At 51.0% G+C, this 19,544-nt stretch overlaps 1 protein-coding gene across 7 annotated transcripts in view; it reads right to left on the minus strand.

Annotated features, from left to right (window-relative positions):
* The window catches only part of LOC138567600 (uncharacterized), a 1,191,853-nt gene that overhangs the window by 662,588 nt on the left and 509,721 nt on the right, over nt 1-19,544 (minus strand). For all 7 annotated transcript variants that reach the window (XM_069645994.1, XM_069645989.1, XM_069645987.1 and 4 more), the window contains one exon: nt 4,396-4,921. In XM_069645994.1, the coding sequence (XP_069502095.1) occupies nt 4,396-4,921 (526 nt within the window). The remainder of the gene's footprint in view (nt 1-4,395; nt 4,922-19,544) is intronic.

Here is a 19,544-nt window from a genome sequence, read left to right on the forward strand (position 1 = left end):
ACGAGGAGGTTGAGTTGAGGACCCTGAACCAGGATAGTGCCAGTGTGGTAGACATTAACCATGCAGCGTGAGGATGAGAAGGCAACCAGGAGGACTTTCCACTTGGTCCCACCATTAATGGGAGAGTAAGTGAAAGGAGAGAGAGTAGATATGAGATGAGGAGCCCAAAGATCTGGAGAGGGGACAGAGAAGAGGATGTCCGTGAGGACCGCTCTGGAGGTAGCGCTGACATAAGTGTCTGCGATGGGAAGGCCAGGTTTTGCAGACACAATGTCTTTTTTGTGCTTTTTCATTCCGGAATTAGTGAGGGGGGAGGCGAGGAGATAGAATAGCAATTAGAGACGGTAGGAGAGATGGTGGGTGCCATTAGGATGACAGAGGGAAGTTGAAAGGCAAAAGGTGAATGCAGTGCACAGTTATGATCTAATCTCACAGGTGGCCTAGCAGTACCAAATAACACAATGCAATGAAATTGCAGTGCAGGATGTAAATACACACAGATACAAGCGAATTTCAATGGAAGGCCACAAATGCAGTGAATCAGGATGTAAATACACACACAGATAAAACGATTTTCATGAAAGGATGCAAGATGTAAATACATACGAAAGAGCGATTTTGAGTAGAGTACACACCAGAGAGGGAAGAGAAAGGAGAAGAGCTCAAGCAAAGGGAGATGTACAAGGATAAGGGTCAGGCTGCTAGAGGAAGAGGCAAACTCCAACCATCACACACTGGATGCTCAAAAGTTCATAGGGGTGCTGAGGCCCGAGTTCATGGTAGTGCAGGATGTACCTAGCAGGCAGCAGCATAGTTTGTGGTGGTGAACTCATAGGGGCTCTCCCCGGAACAGGCTCAGACAGGGCCTTAGGGTTGGACCTTTGGCTGGGGGTCGGCTTTCGCCTGCCGGCTGGACTGATTGGATACTTGGGCAGCCGATATCCCAATCAAAGGCGAGCAGGCCTTAGGACAGGCCCACCAGTGGAGGTTGAAACAGCGTCGCCCATGATGGAAAGGGGGCTGGTATCCGGTGAACAATGGTGTTGTTAAACACCAGGAATGCTGATGCTGGTTGCTGCAGTGTTCATCAGGTGATGGAGGATTTTGTTTTCATTACAACATAAATTAAACCCTGTTGCAGCAGACTGCTGAGATTTTGGTAGCACTCCCAGTGCACCGTGTGACCCAGTGCCCACAATAGCCCTGCAGGGCTTACCTTCAGTGCTGTGGGGGGGGGGGGGGATTGGCTGTCCTCAGGGAAGGTGCTTTCTAGCGATACACTTTCTTATTTACACTATTAGGCCGTCATAAAGACGGACCAGTGGGCCCTTATCAGCAAGTCTCTGTACCAGAACACATACGTCTAGGTGGATTGGTTTTGTTAACCATGTGTCCTGCAGGTATATTATTTCATGGTGGCATACTGAAGGTAAAGAACCATTTTGGGCCAAGAGATGACAGTGGCCTCTGGTGTTCCACGACCCTACTTTCACAATTCATTTACATTCAGACAGGTTTTTCATAAGAAAGTTCTTGAAATACTCCCACCCCTTCTTGTCCTCTGCTATTTCTTATATCGACTGAGCCCTCCCCTCTGCACCAAATGAAGTGCCCACCAGTCTGCCCTTTAGCACCTGCGAGAACGGTTGCATAGAAACTTGTTTCTCCTGGGGAGCATGCATTTCGCAGTCAACCAGATAACCCATCCTGGAGATAGATACTTGGTGAGCTCTGACAAGGGCCTTCACTTCTGGGGAAACACAATGAACCCGGACGTAGTTTCCTCCTTCTGAAGTCATTGGTTCCACAAAACTGAAGTCTGCTGATGATAGAACCCGAAGAGGCAAAACCATGTTACACACTCGTAGCATGTCTAATCTGTTTATTCTTTTACCGGCAAAAGTCGACGGCCCATGGCCCAGTGTAAACCCTTTTTCGGCCAGTGGCGCGAGGGCTCCTTCTGTTGGGACCACCACTTTCTGGGAGGCGACAGCCTGTCTAATAACTGCTGTGTATTAGTTGGCACTTCGGTCCTGAGTTGTTTAACCATGGGGTGACAGTCGCACAGTTCCACGCATGGAATGTTTGTAGTTGTATTGCCCTCAGAGTCCCCTGGTTGGTTTTCGTCCCCCATTAACCAACTTGTAAGGGTTCCCGTGGACCTCTGCGTCGTCCTCTGCTTTCGCACAGCTTTCCTTTTATAACATGTTGTTGCTGAAATAATCGTGCAATTCAGTGGTTCTGCTGGTGGAGCTTTGTCTATGAATGTCAACTCTGCACTTTGACTTACCCTGTTTTGGGCTTTTGCCCGCTTTGCCAGCCTTCTCTCCTTTCTAGTCAAGTGAATGGAGATGTCAGGGAGGTTCTCCTCCATTAAAATCGAGGCTTCTGAGGGAACTACATTTCGCCATATTTGCCTCGGAGCTGCCTTTGGGCTAGAGGCTTGCTGCTTTGCTGGTCCGCTAAGCGGATTTCGCTCTCCATTTTCATTTTAGCCTCCATGGAGTCAATGGTCTTTTCCCTGTCTTTGTATACCTTCAAGTATAAGTCCACAGAGCTTGAGCAATATTTTAACGGCTAAATGCACCATTCACATAGTTGTATTTGGGCTTGGTTGATCTGACTCAGCACTGCCCCAAACTCGCTGGAAGAAGCATCTTCATGCAAAGAGGCGTGGAACAAGTCCGGGAAGGCCGAGAGCCGAGGACTCTCTACTTGTAACACTGAGGGATCAGCAGAGTTTGGGGAGGGGGCAGTGAGGGCACCAATGTCGGGGGTAGCACCTGAATTTGCTCCTAGGCATCTTTATCGATTTGATTGACTTATTCAGCTCCAATGACCCCGACAGCTGCCTGTAGCGTGTAACACATGGCCAACAGTGAGTTATCAACATCACCAAAGTCGGTACATGTACCGTTCCAAATGCCACTTGCCCCTGATTTATTTGCGCTATATCAGGAGACGGTGGAACTTTTTCAGACGGGTAGTAGTCCGTGATTTTTCCCCCTAACGATACAGGCATATTTTCTTCGTGGTTTGCCTTCTCTCCTACATCCGGGGAAGCTGCTTTGTGTACCGGAAACAAACATTTAATGGGAGGATATTATGTCTAATCATCAGCATGCATTTCCTGCCATCATGGGACCTGATCTTACAGATTTCACCTCCCACCTCAGAATGCAGCCTGGTGACCTTATATAATGCAAGAGGCGGTAAAGTGCACACCGTAGCCTTGTCTAATTCTTAATCAAAGCAGATGGCCTTGCTCGTCAGCTCCTTTTAAATTTTTAACAAATCTTGGGCAGACAGCTCTTTCACTCCCTTATGTCCGCACTTGGTCAAAATGGCACAGCCCTCATACCATTTGTATTTCCTCCTAGTTTCTGAGCATTCTGTATATTAGGGTGTCTAAGTCCCAACCCATGCATCTTTAAGAAAAATGTTGCCAACCTCAGATTTGCCAATGTAGCTATATTTGGGACTCTCAATTCTAGCATAATTGTGGTGCCGGCAGGGGTGCAGGATTTATTCTGGGCCACTCTCCAATTTATCACATTTGGCAGACCCCCCCATATTTCACTCCAATAAAAGAGCATGGCACTTTGGCTCTATACATTTCCAGCCATTTATTTGGAATCCTGGCCCTATCTTTATAATAAAACTTCACAATGCCCCCCACATCCTTAGCCTTAATTTTGCAGCTACAGCATTAATATGTAGGGTCCAATTTCCGGACTTATCAAAAGGTCAGCCCCAAATATTAAAGGGCCATTAGATTCCATGTATAGTTATTCTTGCCTTTCCCGAATACCAATATGTAGTCAACCAGTGTAAGATCCAATAATGCTGCATCATCTATTTCCAAGTGTGCTCCTGTCTGTAGAGCTGAATTGCAACGCATTGCGAGTTGGCCTCTGCATGGCGCTCTTTCATGCAATCTATCTCCTATAATACAATAATATTGATACTGGTAATTTTGGTTCAGCCAATGCTTATTGTACAAATAAAAGTGTGTATACAAGTGTGTAGAAAATGCTTGGAACGTCAAATCTTTGGCAAAAGACTGACTCTAATAAGTCAGCTCTCAAATGTTTACTTGTTATTACATCTGTTGTGAATGTAACAATCAGTGAGTAACATACGCTTGTACCCATATTGAGAAATGAAACTAAATATAGCAGGAAAATACTCACCATATGAGAATTTCCGCAGCTCTTGGGGTTGGGAAAATGGACATTTGCTAAGAGTGAAGGGAGCTTGGGTAATAACCATAACATATTGTGCATGCCCCCACCATGAGAGCTACCTACAAAGTTTATCATAATAATGGAGTGCAATTCAGCCTAAATACATTAAGTATGCCCCCACCACTAATGTGTCTGTATAGTCTCTTACCCCATCGATGGTGCCTGCTGGATGAGGCTTCCCACAGCCCATGTATTCCTGGATTTCCTGGAGTGATGCGATGAGCAGGGGAACTCAGAATTGGCAGGAGGTCCTCACCTTCCCGCATTAGTGCTTCAGGCGTGATGGCTTCAGTCTGGAGCCCAAGACTCTCGCCCCTTCCCCATGAATAGTGTTCTATGGGTAGTGCGAGTGGCCTGGATTCCAATGGCTCGCTCGATGGCTGCATTTCCTCCATCTGGCCATGGGTGGGAGATGTGTGGCCAAGTACCATGGTGGAATCCTCTGCTTGCTTCTGTTCATTGATCCGGATGCACAGAGTTGCATTGGGGGTTAGCCCCAAAGCCTTTAGGGTAAAACTCTGCTCATTAACACTGAAGTTCCTCTTTGGGAAAGTTTGAAGCAAGTCAAAGTTCTGTAGATGAGGGTGAAGCCCAGAGATGTGCTCCACAACAGTGTGCAGCAGTGAATCAGCACAGAAGCGCTCACGCATGGAGTCTCCAGAGGGCAATCGTATCTACAGGAAAACAACAAACAAAAACATGTTTGTGCTCTACAAATTGAATTATTTAACAAGGAAGTGCTCAAAAGGTAGCACGCACGTAGGAACTGACCTCCAAAATCGGCCAAACTAAAGTGAATCACCAGAGCGCATGGTATTACAGAACAAGCAAACACAGGAATTCATTGATAAGGAAGCAGTCAACCGAACCACATACAACCTCTAAAGACCAAACTACAGGGAACCTGTCACCAGTTGCCAAACTGCTTTATTTCTGCACAATTAGGAAAATGAACTTAATGGAGATTTTTCTCCTCACCAACTGGTATGGTGTATGCAGCAACTGAAAGGGTCACAAAATGATTTGGTTCCTTTAAAAAACTAGACATGGGATGTTTAAGGGCGGAATTTGATTTTTGGTTTTTGGTTCCTGTAAAATGTTGATTGGCTTCCTTCATTTTTCACCTTTTCTTGCATAATACGAGCAATGTTTACTGAGGTCCTTCTGACACTGCAACCATTTTTATGGTGTGCTGCCCTAGGTAGCTCAAAGGGTTAACAAGGGCAGCAAGGCTTCTAAAGTACCCCATCTTGGTCACAGGGAGATTCTATCAACCTGAAAGCGAAAGTGTACTGTTGAGGATGTTGGCATTTGTAATTTACCTTTGGGCCAGGCATGAAGCTACTTTTACAACATTAGTAGCCCGGTGCACCTACATGGAAGCCATTGGCCTACTAAAGTCTTGCTCCTGACCATCCCTGCCGTTTATATAGATCACAATGGCCATTTTGCTGACGTAAGTTCATCTGGAGCCCACAAATGCACAGTGTCTCTTAGTTTAAACTGGTATGGACTGGTTTATGGACTGGTTTAAAGTCCTCTAGACTTCCTTATCTACAATTAGGGTCGGGAGCAGTGTGTTTGGTGGTTTTTAGGACAAACATTATTGGGTTGTGCATGCTCTCCTGTGACGTGACTGAAGGGCTGGCTTAGGCTAGCCACTGGGTGAATGGATTATCAGTGCAAGACCCTGTGAATTCCCCAAGAATTCGGTACCTCAACTATTGGAAGACTGCTGCTGAAGATCCTGTTGTGGTAACTATGGCTGAAACCTGGCTTATTTGCCCTGAACTTCCTGCCATCCTTGTAGCTGGTTAGATAAACTGTCCTTTCGCGGGATATCCTGTTGGTCTGTAGTGCTGCGTCCTGGCAAACCTTTCTGGGTTCTATATTTTGCCAAAGTAAATTACAATGTGGTAATTTACTTTGACAAAATGACTTTGATTTACCTTGATTTCTTTTAAATGGGGTTCCCACCAGTACCACACCCTAATCCCACCTGTACCGCTTACCTTTAAAATACATATATAATAATGAGATTCCAAGATGGCGCAAGTTGTGGAGAGAATGTGAAGAAGATCGCTCCGTCTTCAGATCCTCCAAAAATAGTGTTGCCCACCTCTCCATAGCTAACATATTTGATTGGAGGAAGGTAGAAATACCCCCAGGATCTTCGGTGGCCCGAATGCGACCCTTGCAACATTGGGGGATTGGAGAAACTCTTTAGATGAAGCACCGAGTGAAACCCATGTGTGGCGCACGTTCACAAGACGCTTGGCAAACGGAGCTGATAGTGCAGGCCCTGTGGTGTCGAAACAGGCGATCGCTACTTTAGTGCGGAACTGGAGCTGTGACAACACCAAAGCTCTAAGCCAGAACTCCAGCGACTAGGAAGATCAGCCCAGTGAGTCCCAGCGACACAAGAAGTGGGACGAGATGAAGGTGGCCGGACCCCTGTTGTCAGATCGACACACAGATGGTATTTTTGTTGCTACAGACTTTTATTTAAATAAAAATTGGGTTGGGGGAAACGCCTCATTAGCCCTACCACTAAGAGGGATTTTGCTGCCTCAACACAAATCTCAAACGGGCCCGTCAGGATGTCAAAATAAAGATAAGTCCATCATTGTGTCAAAAACCCTAACTCTAGCCCTCCCACTAACAACTAAATATAAGTGAAAAGGGGTTGTCGTCTCATTTTTAAAAACTCTTTTCAGCCTTTATTTGGCAGAATAACGATGCAAACATTGATGGCAGCAAGAAATAAAGAGGGATTAGGTTTCATACATTTTGTTAAATACTTTGAAGCAGCTCAACTGAGGGTAATTAGGTAGTGGCTCACAGGTGATTATAGTAAAATTTGGGTCAGGTTGTATAGAGCAGTGGCGGGGGCACCGTTGTCAGAAATGCTATGGCTGAATAAGGCCGATTGACCACCAAATATACACATTAGCCAGATCACAGCAGTAGTGGATATCACACGAAACACAATAATAAATAGGAATGGCATTTCCTCAACTCCCTCTCCTTTTACGCCTTTATACGCCTTTATTTCGCAATCCGCAGTTCACCCTGGGATGGGAAAGTGGAGCTTTTAAGCCTTGGAGGGAGATGGGATTCTCGAAGCTGAGAGATATAATGCAGGGGTAGGAAGTAAAGTCATTTGAGACATGCAAAAGTGAATTTTGGGTAGGGAAGGAGGAGGGACTCTAGTACTACCAGTTAAGACACTGGATATCGGATTCCAAGATGGCCGCCTGCTGAAGTGGGCGCTCGTCCCCTGCGCTCCGCACCGGCGTATGATATAAAAGTGCCTAAAAGTGCCTAAAGGTGTACAAAGCTGAAGCAATCGCAGTGTCGGCACCTATAATAGTGAGGATCAGCTGCATAGCCCAAAACCGCAGTGTTATTGAGCGGGTCTGAAGCCTGTATCCCGCGCGTGCATCGGCCGCGCTGTCTCTCTCCCCCCCCGCGGCGGGGCGCTGGTGGACCTCGTCGGTAGCTGCAGAGTCGTGCAGGGTGTCCCCTCGCCCCACTGCCGCGCGGTGGGGGATAGGCTGCCTGGACATCGGGGCTGCCGGACTGCGCCCCCCCCTGCGTTGAGAGAGGACCTTGAGCGTCGGGTGCAGTGCTGGTGGGATCGGGGGGATAGCGAGGCCCGATCTGCTGCCCCTGGCCGGGCGGTGCAGCTCCGGGGTGGGGGGCGGAGCCCGTCAGACCATGTTTGCTGAGCGGAGGTGGCGAGACCCGTACGAAGCTGGTGGTGCTGAGGAGCGGTCCTCCCTTACCCCCCCCCTCCGGGCCGCGGTGGGGCAGAGATCTGGTGAGGAGAGCGCCCCGGGGAGGGAGGAGTACGGCCTGGAGCTGGTTCCCCATCCGGGTTTGTAGCCGGCAGCAAAGACCCTGCAGGGCCCTCGTGGAGGGCGATGGAGAAACGCTGCTAAGGAGCAGTTGATCGCATGCTGGAGATCCACTCACTGCAACCAGCCTGTCTGACAAGGTGAGAGGTGCTCACCCGCCCCCTTTCTTACCCACTCCTACGGGGGCCTCTACTAGCTGGGCTGGTTAGTTGGTAGTACGGCAGGATCACAGACACCCCTCAGGGGGATGAGGAACTGTTAATGCTCAATTGGCGGGGGTTAAGAAGCTAATCAGCCCATCAGGTGACGCAGTTCGTTCAGCGGAGATACTACGCCCATACCACGCTCCCCTGAGTACTCCCAAGCCGTTGGGGGTCTAGAAGGAAGGACCGTATATAAGGTCAGACTTCAGCCGGGCAGAAGAGACCAAGACGTATTGTTTCTTTTACTCACACTTCCGTAGTGTGCCTTTCTTTTCCAATGACATGGGACATTGTATTTTCTAGATAGTGTTCACGCGCACAAATTACTAACCCACATCCCATGTCACAAATATTACTCTCCAGTGAATGTCTAACTATGTACATGATTTCATGATACTATGGTTTGTAATGCAAAGCAATTATGCAAAGTAACCTTTGAACTACTGTATAAAAAAAGTAAATAAACAGCTAACATTAAGAAGCTATATGAAAAACCAAAAATGTGTTCCATATACTGTTTGAGTCATGTGTTTAATAGCAGCTATCATGTTAGTTTGCTTAATGGTTGCCCAGAATAATATGTGCTCCCATTAGGGTCAATATAAATCAGTGTACTCCTAACTAGTTGCGTACAACCCTTAGACTCACAGAGGGGAGGACAACCCCCTTGTTACAGCTCCTCCAGCCCTCCAGTCCTTCCCGCTTCAGGGCAGCCTCTTTTCGTTACATGTTGTCTAGAAGGAAGGCCAGAGTCACGGCAGGCAAATGAGACTTAGCACTGCACACCTTGCACCTGCGATAATCTGCCCCATCTCTACTAGCCTGTCTGCCAACAGTGTGTGCCATCAGGATTTCGCCTAGCAATAAGCACCCAGAAGACAACAACTACTACACAGGGCCTGCATAAACAGTACGGACAGACAGAGGGGCAGTGGCATATTACCCCAAAAAGTAGGTGGTGGCCCCTGGGTTCACTCCCAGGGCGTGTGCCTGCCTAAAAACAACCAGGAGTGAGCGGCAGGTGGGGACTCGCCTGAAACGACGATATTATTGCTATCCCGAACCTCCCGTCCCCATTGGCACACCTAACAACGTACACCATGGGATCTGGCCTGGGGTGTCTGCCGCCCGATCACCGAAAACGGCTTGGCACAAGGCAACAACAAATGCAGATGGACTTGTGATAGCGGGATCATACACGATAATAAGCCTGGTTAACCCCCTACTGCAACGACACGGCAAGGGCACACAAGAAATAAAACTTGCCGAGGCCAGGTATACAACGGCGGAGGGCAAGCCATGTGTTCTAGATATGTGGGAGGACACAGCACATTCCAGCAATATACAGTTATAGGAGCGAGGTACTGGGCACCCGGCGACGCAGGAGCAACATCCATGCTGAGCAACTCAGATGCCGGGCGCCAGATCCAAAACGGGCACTTCCAGAGCAAAAACCCCAGTGAGACCCCAGGAAGGGCAAATTGAGAAGTGCTGGCGGCAGAGGCAACAAACACACGCAGATCACCATTCGCTCCTCCGGGGCCGACCCCTGCAGTAAAGGACCTCCCAACTAGCATAATGGCAACAGACAAGGACGAACTCTTAAACTGCTTGAAAGGCATGGATGCCAGAATGACCAAAGCTTTCCAGAGTCAAATGTAACTATTAAGGGAGAACCTGAAATCATCTCTCCAGGAGGTCAATAATGGCGGAGATGGGTGAAAGAGTGGACATAGTCGAAAGGGGCCTCTCGAATGCCACGTAAGAAAAGAACAAGTTACTTTCTTACCTGGTAACGTTCTTTCGATGGGACGGTCCGACGACGTATTCCATATCTATGACATGTAATCACCACAGCTGTGCTGCTTCGGAAACTTTTTTCAGCTTCTGCGTCCTGCGTCGATGACGTCGATGCGCCGTCGTCGAGGACCTCCTCCGACGTCCGACGTCATCCGATGTGATAAGTAGGACGCACGACGCCCATAGCCTCAGTTGTAGTTTTTTCCCCCAGAACGTGTGACACTAGCCAACTGCCAGTCAGACACAAAGCCTTGCGGAACATAAACTGCAATCGCAAAGAAATTCTGCAGCGGGGAAGGCAGGTCGGGAGCGATATGGAATATGTCGTCGGACCATCCCATCGAAAGAATGTTACCAGGTAAGAAAGTAACTTGTTCTTCGAGGGGATTGGGTCCTCCGACGTATTCCATATCTATGACAGACTCCCAAAGCAGTACCAGAGCAAGGAGGAGGGAAAGAATTTAGAATCAAAATTTAGAATAGCCAATCAAATAGCAGAGCAAAGGACCGCCTTGCCAAAGGCCAGATCCTGTGCTCGGATGGAATCGAGGGAATAGTGACGTACAAATGTATGTACTGAAGCCCAGGTGGCTGCATCACAGATGTTGCGAATAGGAACACCCCTCTGCAGGGCAGTAGATGCAGCCATACCCCTGGTAGAATGGGCCCGCAAGCCAGCCGGTGGGTCCTTACCCGCCAAGCGGTAGCACTCCGAGATGGCCAAAATAATCCAGCGAGACAAAGTCTGTTTCATCACAGCTTGCCCTAAACGCTTTCCAGCGTAACCAATAAAGAGTTGATCGTCCACTCTGACCCGGGACATGCGTGAAACATAAAAGCTTAAAGCTCTCCTAGGATCAAGCCTATGGAGCCACTCCTCTTCCTTACCAGGATGCGGAGGAGGATAGAATGCCGGAAGAACAACCTTCTGGGCCAAATGAATTTCAGTCACTACCTTCGGAAGAAAAGAAGGACGAACTCTAAGGACAACCCTGTCCTTGTGAAATACAGTGAAGGGTGGCTTAACTGAAAGTGCCTGTAACTCACTCACTCTGCGAGCGGAAGTAACCGCAATTAAAAACACAGTTTTCAGAGTTAACAGCCTCAAAGGGCAAGAATGTAAAGGCTCAAACGGAGCACCCATAAGAAACTTAAGAACAAGGTTTAAATCCCAACCGGGCACCAGGAAAGGTGACGGAGGGAACACATTAGTGAGCCCTTTCAGAAACTGTGAAATTAAAGGGATTTTAAAGTAAGAACACTCTTCAGACGAGCGCTTAAAGATGGACAGCGCCACCAGGTAACCTTTAATGGTACCCACTTGCAAGCCCCTGTGGGCCAAAGAAAGTAATAAGGACAGAACCATGGGGATGTCACATGCAAAAGGATCCACATTCTGAACTCGGCACCAGTAGCAGAACTTACGCCAACGGCAACGGTACAGAGACTTTGTTGCTGGCCTTCGGGCCGAAAGCAACACCTCCATCACGTCTTCAGGGAGGTCCCAATCCTTATACCTCAACCTTTCAGAAGCCAAGCGTGAAGGTTGAGGGATCTGACCTCAGGATGGAGAACCTGACCCCCCTCCCGTGAGAGCAGATCGTCTCGGTAGGGAAGACGACGCGGAGGGCAGATGGACAAGTCGAGAAGGTCCGGGTACCACGTCCTCCGAGCCCACGCCGGAGCAATGAGGATCATCCGGGAACCGAACTTCCGTAACCTCCGCAGCACTTGCGGGATGACGGGGACTGGAGGAAATGCGTACAGCAGCGGGAACGAGCACTCCACCACGAACGCGTCTCCTAAGGCTCCTTTTGGAGGAAATTCCTGCGAGCAAAACCTTTCGCACTTCCGGTTGACACTGGAGGCGAAGAGATCCACTTGAGGGGTCCCCCAAAGGGCGAAGATCTCCAGGAGAATCTCCTGAGCCAACTCCCACTCGTGAGAGATTGTGCTCTACCTGCTCAGAGCGTCCGCCGTCATGTTTTCGTCTCCGGCCAGATGAACTGCCGAGATCGAAACTTCCTGCTGGATGGCCCAGAACTCGAGCTGCATCGCCTCCCTGCACAGAGGAGTGACCCTGCCCCCCCTTTTTTGTTGAGGTAGTGCATGGCCACTGTGTTGTCCGTCAGGATCAGGACACTCTATCCTCGCACAGTCGGCAGAAAAGCCTTCAGGGCTAGCCTGACAGCCCTCAGCTCCAACAGATTGATATGGAGTCTGGACTCCGACGGAGACCAACGACCGCTGACTGTCAGTCCGTTGGCATGAGCTCCCCAACCCGTGAGGGATGCATCCGTCACGATCGTCACCTCCGGCCAGGGAAGCCAAAATGGAGCCCCCTTCATCAAATTGCCTTCGACGGCCCACCACAGAAGGTCCCGGGCGACCGAGGGCGGCACCTGAACCGGGTCCGACATCCTGCCGAAGGACTGCGACCATTGCGTCTTGAGTGCCCACTGCAAAGATCTCATCCGCAGGCGAGCCTCTGGCACCAGAAGAATGCAGGATGCCATGAGGCCGAGCAACCTCAAGAACTCGAACGCTGGGAGCGTCTGGGCATGCTGAAACTTGTGCACCATCTGCTGAATGTGAAGAGCCCTCACCTGGGGAGGAAAACACTGCCCCAGGGAAGCGTCGAGCACTGCTCCGATGTACCGGAGCCGCTGTGTTGGCGTCAAATGGGACTTCTTTAAATTGAGGGAGAAGCCCAGCCTGTGAAGGGAGTGGCAGGTGACGGACAGATGATCCAGGACTTGCTCGGGAGAGCTCCCCCTGATCAACCAATCGTCCAGGTAGGGGTAGACGTGAATCCCCCCTTGCCTGAGATGCGCTGCCACCACCACCATGAGCTTGGTGAAAACCCTCGGGGCGGAGGTCAATCCGAACGGCAGGACCCGAAACTGAAAGTGCGAGTCGCCAACCGCGAACCTCAGGTACTCCTTGTGCTTGGGATGGATCGGCACATGGAAGTAAGCATCCTTGAGGTCGAGTGACACCAACCAGTCCTGAAGCTGAAGGGCCTGGAGGACTTGAGAGAGAGTAACCATCTTGAACTTGTCCTTCCTGAGGAGTTTGTTCAAACCGCGCAAGTCCATGATGGGTCTCAATCCCCAGTCTTTCTTCGAAATCAAAAAATAAGGGGAATACCATCCGTTGTTCCTCTCCGCTACAGGCACCAGTTCTATGGCGCCTTTCTCCAGCAGGGCTTGAATTTCCTGCGCAAGGAGCGGATCCGGACTCTGCAAAGAGAGGTTCCCCGGTGGATTGTCGCGAGGCCTGTGCCGAAAGGGAAGACAGTAGCCGTGGGTTATGATCTCCAGAACCCACACATCCGAAGTAATGGCTTGCCACTCTACAAGATGCTGCGCCAGCCTTCCCCCAACCGGCGAACCATGGGACATGGCCTCATGACTGACTGGGAGCGGCTGCGGCGTTACCTGAGGGCAAAGAGGCAACTGCCTGAGCGGCCTTGGCACCACGGGTACCCTGTCGTCCACCTCTGGTACCCCTGCGTTAGCCTCTTTGACTGCCAGCTCCTCTCGCTTTACTGAAGGACGAGTAATAGCGAAAGGAACCACCCCTCCACTGCTGTCCCCTAGGACGAAAAGGCAGAAGTTAGCGAACTGCAGCGGCCAACGACTTCGCTGCAGCTTTTGAGGTCTGCAACCTCTCAAGGCTCTCGTCAGCCTTGCTGCCAAAAAGGTGTTCACCGTCAAAGGGCATGTTGAGGAGCCGGGACTGCACATCAGGAGCAAACCCCGACTTCCGCAACCACGCAAACCTGCGTATCACGGTGCTCGCCGCCATGGACCTACTGACGCATTCAGCTAAGTCCAAACCCGACTGAACGGACTCACACATGGCATCCTTACCATCCTGGACCATAGCAAGGAAACCATCCCGTTCGTCCCCTTCGGGAATATGTTCAGCCGCTAACGCAACACAGTTTCACAGAGTGTGTGTGAAACGAGACAAGGCACAAATGGAGTTGGCCGCCTGAAGCGCCATACCACCAGAAGAAAACACTTTCTTCGCCCAGCCATCAAAACGTTTGTCGTCCCCATCAGGAGGGATGGTAGGGTACGACGCCTGCTTTGCCGGGGCCGTGGCCGCCTGCACCACCAAACTCTCCGGAGTGGGGTGCCTGGTCAAGTAGCAGGGGTCGCTACTGGCTGGACGGTATTTTCGCGACAAGGATATGCCTACCGCCGGGAGACTCTCCGGAGCAGTCCAAGCCGCCGCCACCCTTCTCTGTAAAGCCATATGGAACGGCAGTACCGGATCAGTTGGGGGACCAACATCAAGGATGTCCGTCAGATCATCCTGCACAAACTCCCCTGGGGGAGCAGACCATCCCAAGTACTCAGAAACCCTAGCCATAAGGCGCTGGTACGAGGAATCGGCATGAGAGCCAGGCTCAGGCCTACAAAACTCCACCTCCGGAGAGGTGTCCAGTCCACTGGCATCATGCAGTGACTGTCTCAAATCGTCAAACTGACTATGGCCTGAGACAATTTCATCTGGAACCTGACTAGGAACCAGGCCATCAGAATCCTCATCCGCCTCTGAAATATAGTCCAGGTGGCGAAAAGAAGGCACCCGAGAGTGCTTGCTCTTAACCAGAGCCTTCCTAGGGGGGTTCTCCCGTGTCACGGGGTACCTCCGACACGAAAGGCATCGATGGCATCGAGCGAATCGGCGCCGGCGTCGAGAGAACCGGCGCCGGCGTCGAGAGAACCGGCATCGGCGCCGAGAGGATCGGCGTCGAGGAAATCGGCGTCAACGTCAGATGCAGCGCCTCCAGCATCGGCGGCGTCGACGCAGCCCTCGAGGCCGGAGCCCCGAGCGTGTCCCTCGACGACCTGAGCGTCGACGGCTTCGACGACTTCCTCGGAGCCGGAGCCTCGAGAAAGCCTGTCGACGCCCGCAACGCCTCAGACGTCGATGTCTTCCTCGAAGACCTCACAGGTGCACACGGTCTTGAACGCGTCGAGGACCGGGACCTGGAACGGGTACGTCGAGAACGAGTCTCCTTGTCCGAACGGGACCTCTCCCGTGACTCGTGCCGACCACTCATGCGAGCGGTGTCTCTCGACCTCTCACGACCGACCCCACTCGGGGGCGCGGACGGCTTAGTACCCTGCGACTCAAGAATCGCCAGCATTTTCTTCCCGAAGGAAGCCCATTCCTCTGGCGTCGCACGGCTGGTGGGGTAAGCGACGTGCCGGGCAGAGTCCTCCGAAGAGGACCTGGAAGACGACCGGTGTCGGCGCTTCCGAGAATGCCTCGAAGAGGCTGAGGAGTGGCGAGACCGACTCCTAGAAGGAGACCCACGAGACTTCTGACGATGACGCGGAGAGTCACCCCTCGAATCATCCGTCAAAAGCCCCACAGACTTCGACTTCCTGGGCTTGGACACCCGACCTACCGACAACTTCTTCTTACGTTCGCGTAAGGCTTTGGACGTGAGCGACTGCCAGTCGATACAGTCATCCGTGTCGTGGGCCTCCCCGAGGCACCAGAGGCAGGCGTCGTGCGAGTCCGTCACGGACATCTTGGACCCACACTCCCCGCACTTCTTGGAACCCGGACGCGGGGTCGAAGACGAAGTAGAAGACATCTTCACACGAAGGATTTTCACAAAACGAACAGGTTTGAAGAACCGAGAAGAACAGAACTCTAAAGAGTCGAGGCGTGAACCGAGAATCACGAAGCAACACGTTCGCGGAAAAAACGGAACTGAGGCTATGGGCGTCGTGCGTCCTACTTATCACATCGGATGACGTCGGAGGAGGTCCTCGACGACGGCGCATCGACATCATCAACGCAGGACGCAGACGCTGAAAAAAGTTTCCGAAGCAGCACAGCTGTGGTGATTACATGTCATAGATATGGAATACGTCGGAGGACCCAATCCCCTCGAATAGCCTGCTACTGGACCAGTTGGCGACCGCAACAAACAACTTAGAACTCCAGGCGGGGGATCTGGAAAATCGCTCAAGGAGATCCAATATTAGGGTCAAGGGCCTGGCGGAATCGGTGCAGGACAAGGATCTAAAAGATACCATGCAACTCTGCTTCAGCAGCCTGCTAGCAGATGTCCAACCGGAGCCGATCGGCTTCGACAGGATACACCGCATGGGCCCAATACGCAACGAACCGGGTCGAGACCCAGAGATGTCCTTATAGCAATGACATCGTATGGTCTGAAAGAGGAGGTGCTACGCGCGGCAAGAACAAACGGAGACCTTACGATTAATGGGTCCCGTATACAGTTGTACCAGGACCTGGCCCCGATTACGCTCCACAAAAGAAGGCTAATGCAACCGGTTACGAAGGCCGTTCAAACACAGCAAATCCGATATAGATGGACGTACCCGTTTGGCCTGTCGTTTACATGGGAAGGAAAACAGAGGAGAATCGGGAATTGCGCAGAGGGCCTGGCGTTGCTGCACCTGGAGGATGAGCAACCAGAGGTGCCTGTGAGCCCACGCCCAAACATGAACGGCCCGTCTAGCAAACCATGGGAATGGTCAACGGAGCGAAAGCAAAGACGAGGGAGGAGAGGAAGACCCGGAAGCTCACAGCCGGCTCATGACCGGGAACAGAGAGGCCCAATAGATCCAGACTCGGCCCACTACACGGATAACGAGTAAAGTGCTAACCAAATGTGAGAAAACAGCACGGCTGAAAGGAGTGGAAACTCCCAGTCCACTACGAACGCATCTCCTAGAGCTCCTCTCGGGGGAAATTCCCTTGAACAGAACAGATCGCACTTACTGTTGGTGCTTGTGGCAAACAGATCCACCTGAGGGGTTCCCCAAAGGGCGAAGATCTCTTGAAGGACTTCCTGAGCTAGCTCCCACTCGTGGGAGACTGTGCTCTGCCTGCTCAGAGCCTCCGCTGTCAAATTCTTCTCTCCGGCTAGGTGGACTGCCGATAGAGAGATTCCTTCCCGAATTGCACAAAACCAAAGCTGCATTGCCTCTCTGCACAGTGGCAGTGATCCTACGCCTCCTCTTTTGTTGAGGTAGTGCATGGCCACCCTGTTGTCCGTCATTATCAGGACATTTCTCCCCTGTACTGATGGCAGGAAAGCTTTCAGCGCTAGTCTGATCGCTCTCAGCTCTAATAGGTTGATGTGTAGTCTGGACTCCGATGGAGACCAACGACCGCTGATGGTCAAGTCGTTGGCATGGGCTCCCCACCCTGTGAGCGAGGCGTCTGTGACTACTGTTATCTCCGGCCATGGTTGCCAAAACAGCTCTCCTTTCAAGATGTTCTCTGGATAGGCCGACCATTGAAGGTCGCGGGCTACCTTGTCCCGAATCCGGAGGAGATCTGTCATTCTCCCTGAGAATTGTGACCACTGACTTCTCACTGCCCACTGAAGAGATCTCATTCTCAGACGAGCCTCTTGCACAAGGAAGATGCAGGATGCCATGAGGCCTAGCAACCTCAAAAAGTCAAAGGCTGGGAGACGTTGGGCATTTTGAAACTTGGTGACCATCTGTAGAATATCTTGAGCCCTCACCTCTGGTGGCGAGGCTTTTCCCAGGGAAGTGTCCAGGACCGCTCCAATGAACTGGAGTCTCTGTGATGGTATCATCTGTGACTTCTTTAAATTGAGGGAGAAGCCCAGTCTGTGAAGGAAGAGGCACAGATAATCTAGCTGGGTCTGGGCCTGTTCCGAAGATACGGTCCTGATCAGCCAATTATCTAGGTAGGGATAGACGTGGATCCCTTCCCTCCTTAGACTCGCAGCCACTACCGACATCAGCTTGGTGAAGACCCTCGGGCGGAGGTCAGCCCAAATGGCAGAACTCGAAATTGATAATGAGAGTCGCCAATTGCGAACCTCAGGTATTTCCTGTGTTTGAGATGGATTGGCACATGGAAATAAGCGTCCTGAAGGTCCAAAGATACCAGCCAGTCCTGGAGCTGGAGGGACTGAAGGAACTGAGAGAGAATTACCATCTTGAACTTGTCCTTCCTGAAGAACTTGTTCAATTCTCGTAAGTCCAGCATGGGTCTCAGTCCTCCGTCCTTCTTTGGTATGAGAAAGTAGGGGGAGTACCAGCCCTTGTTCCTGTCCGCTACAGGTACCGGTACTATGGCACCTTTCTCTAGCAGGTCCATAATTTCCTGCAAGAGGAGCGGATCTGGAACTTTTAGGGAGCTGTTTCCCGGTGGATGACTCTGAGGGATGTGTAGAAAGGGTAGGCGGTAACCTTGGGCAACTGTCTCCAATGCCCAAGCATCTGACGTTATAGCCTGCCATTCCGTCAGATGGTGAGTTAACCTGCCCCCTACAGGTGTATTGTGTGGGAAGGCCTCAGAGTTGTTTGGGGGCGGCTGATGCAGATGCCGAGGGTAAAGAGGCACCTGCTGCTGTCTTAGTACTTTTGACCCATCCACCTCGGGTGGATCTCCTTTGGCCTCTTTGAGCCAGCTGTCCTCTGCCTTTCCCGAATGCGGAATAATACCGAAAGGACTTTCCTCTCCCAGAGGTTCCTGAGGGGCGAAAAGGAGTTTGGCGGATAGCAGCTCCTAAGGTTTTTGCTGCTGCTTTAGAAGTCTGTAACTTTTCCAGACTGTCATCAGCCTTTTTCCCGAATAATGAAGAGCCGTCAAAGGGCATATTCAAAAGTCTGGCCTGTACATCAGGGGCAATGCCCGACTTTCGCAACCACGCATGCCTGCGGATTGTTGTACTTGCCGCCATGGCCCTGCTGATACTGTCAGCGGAATCGATGCCCGTTTGAAGTGATTCGCACATGGCATCTTTGCCATCTTTAATGATGTTAAGGAAGGCTTCCTTTTCCTCTCCTTCGGGTATGCAGTCAGCCGCTGATGAAGCACACTCCCATAGTGTGTGACTGAACCTGGCGAGCGTACAGGTGGCGTTGATGGACTTCAACGCCATACTACAGGCAGAGAAGACTTTATTTGCCATAGAGTCGTACCTCTTGTCATCCCTATCCTGTGGGACAGTAGGGTAAGCAGTCCTACTGCTGGATGAAGTTGCCGCTTGAACCACCAGGCTCTCTGGGGTCGGGTGTTTTGACAGGTATTCAGGGTCAGCAGCCGCTACCCTATACTTTGTTGACAATCTTTTATTGACTGCAGGGATAACTTCGGGAGTTTCCCAATTAGATGCAATTTTTCTTTGTAGGGCTGCATGGAAGGGGACTGCCGGGTTCTCCTGTGGGCCTTTGTCCAATATATCTGTTAGATCATCCTGTTGGAAAACAGGTGAAGGTGCAGACCAACCCATAAACTCAATTATTCTTGCAATCAGGGTTCTATATGGTGTTTCGGCATGTTCCCCTGGGTCTGGCTTTACAAATTCCACTTCTGGGGAAGTGTCCAGCCCACTTGCCTCATGAAGTGACTCCTGTAGTTCCTTCAGCCTTCTTTCCTCAGAGGTG

Source organism: Ambystoma mexicanum, chromosome 2p, assembly GCF_040938575.1.
Source record: "Ambystoma mexicanum isolate Mex_15411 chromosome 2p, UKY_AmexF1_1, whole genome shotgun sequence".
NCBI classification, from domain to species: domain Eukaryota; kingdom Metazoa; phylum Chordata; class Amphibia; order Caudata; family Ambystomatidae; genus Ambystoma; species Ambystoma mexicanum.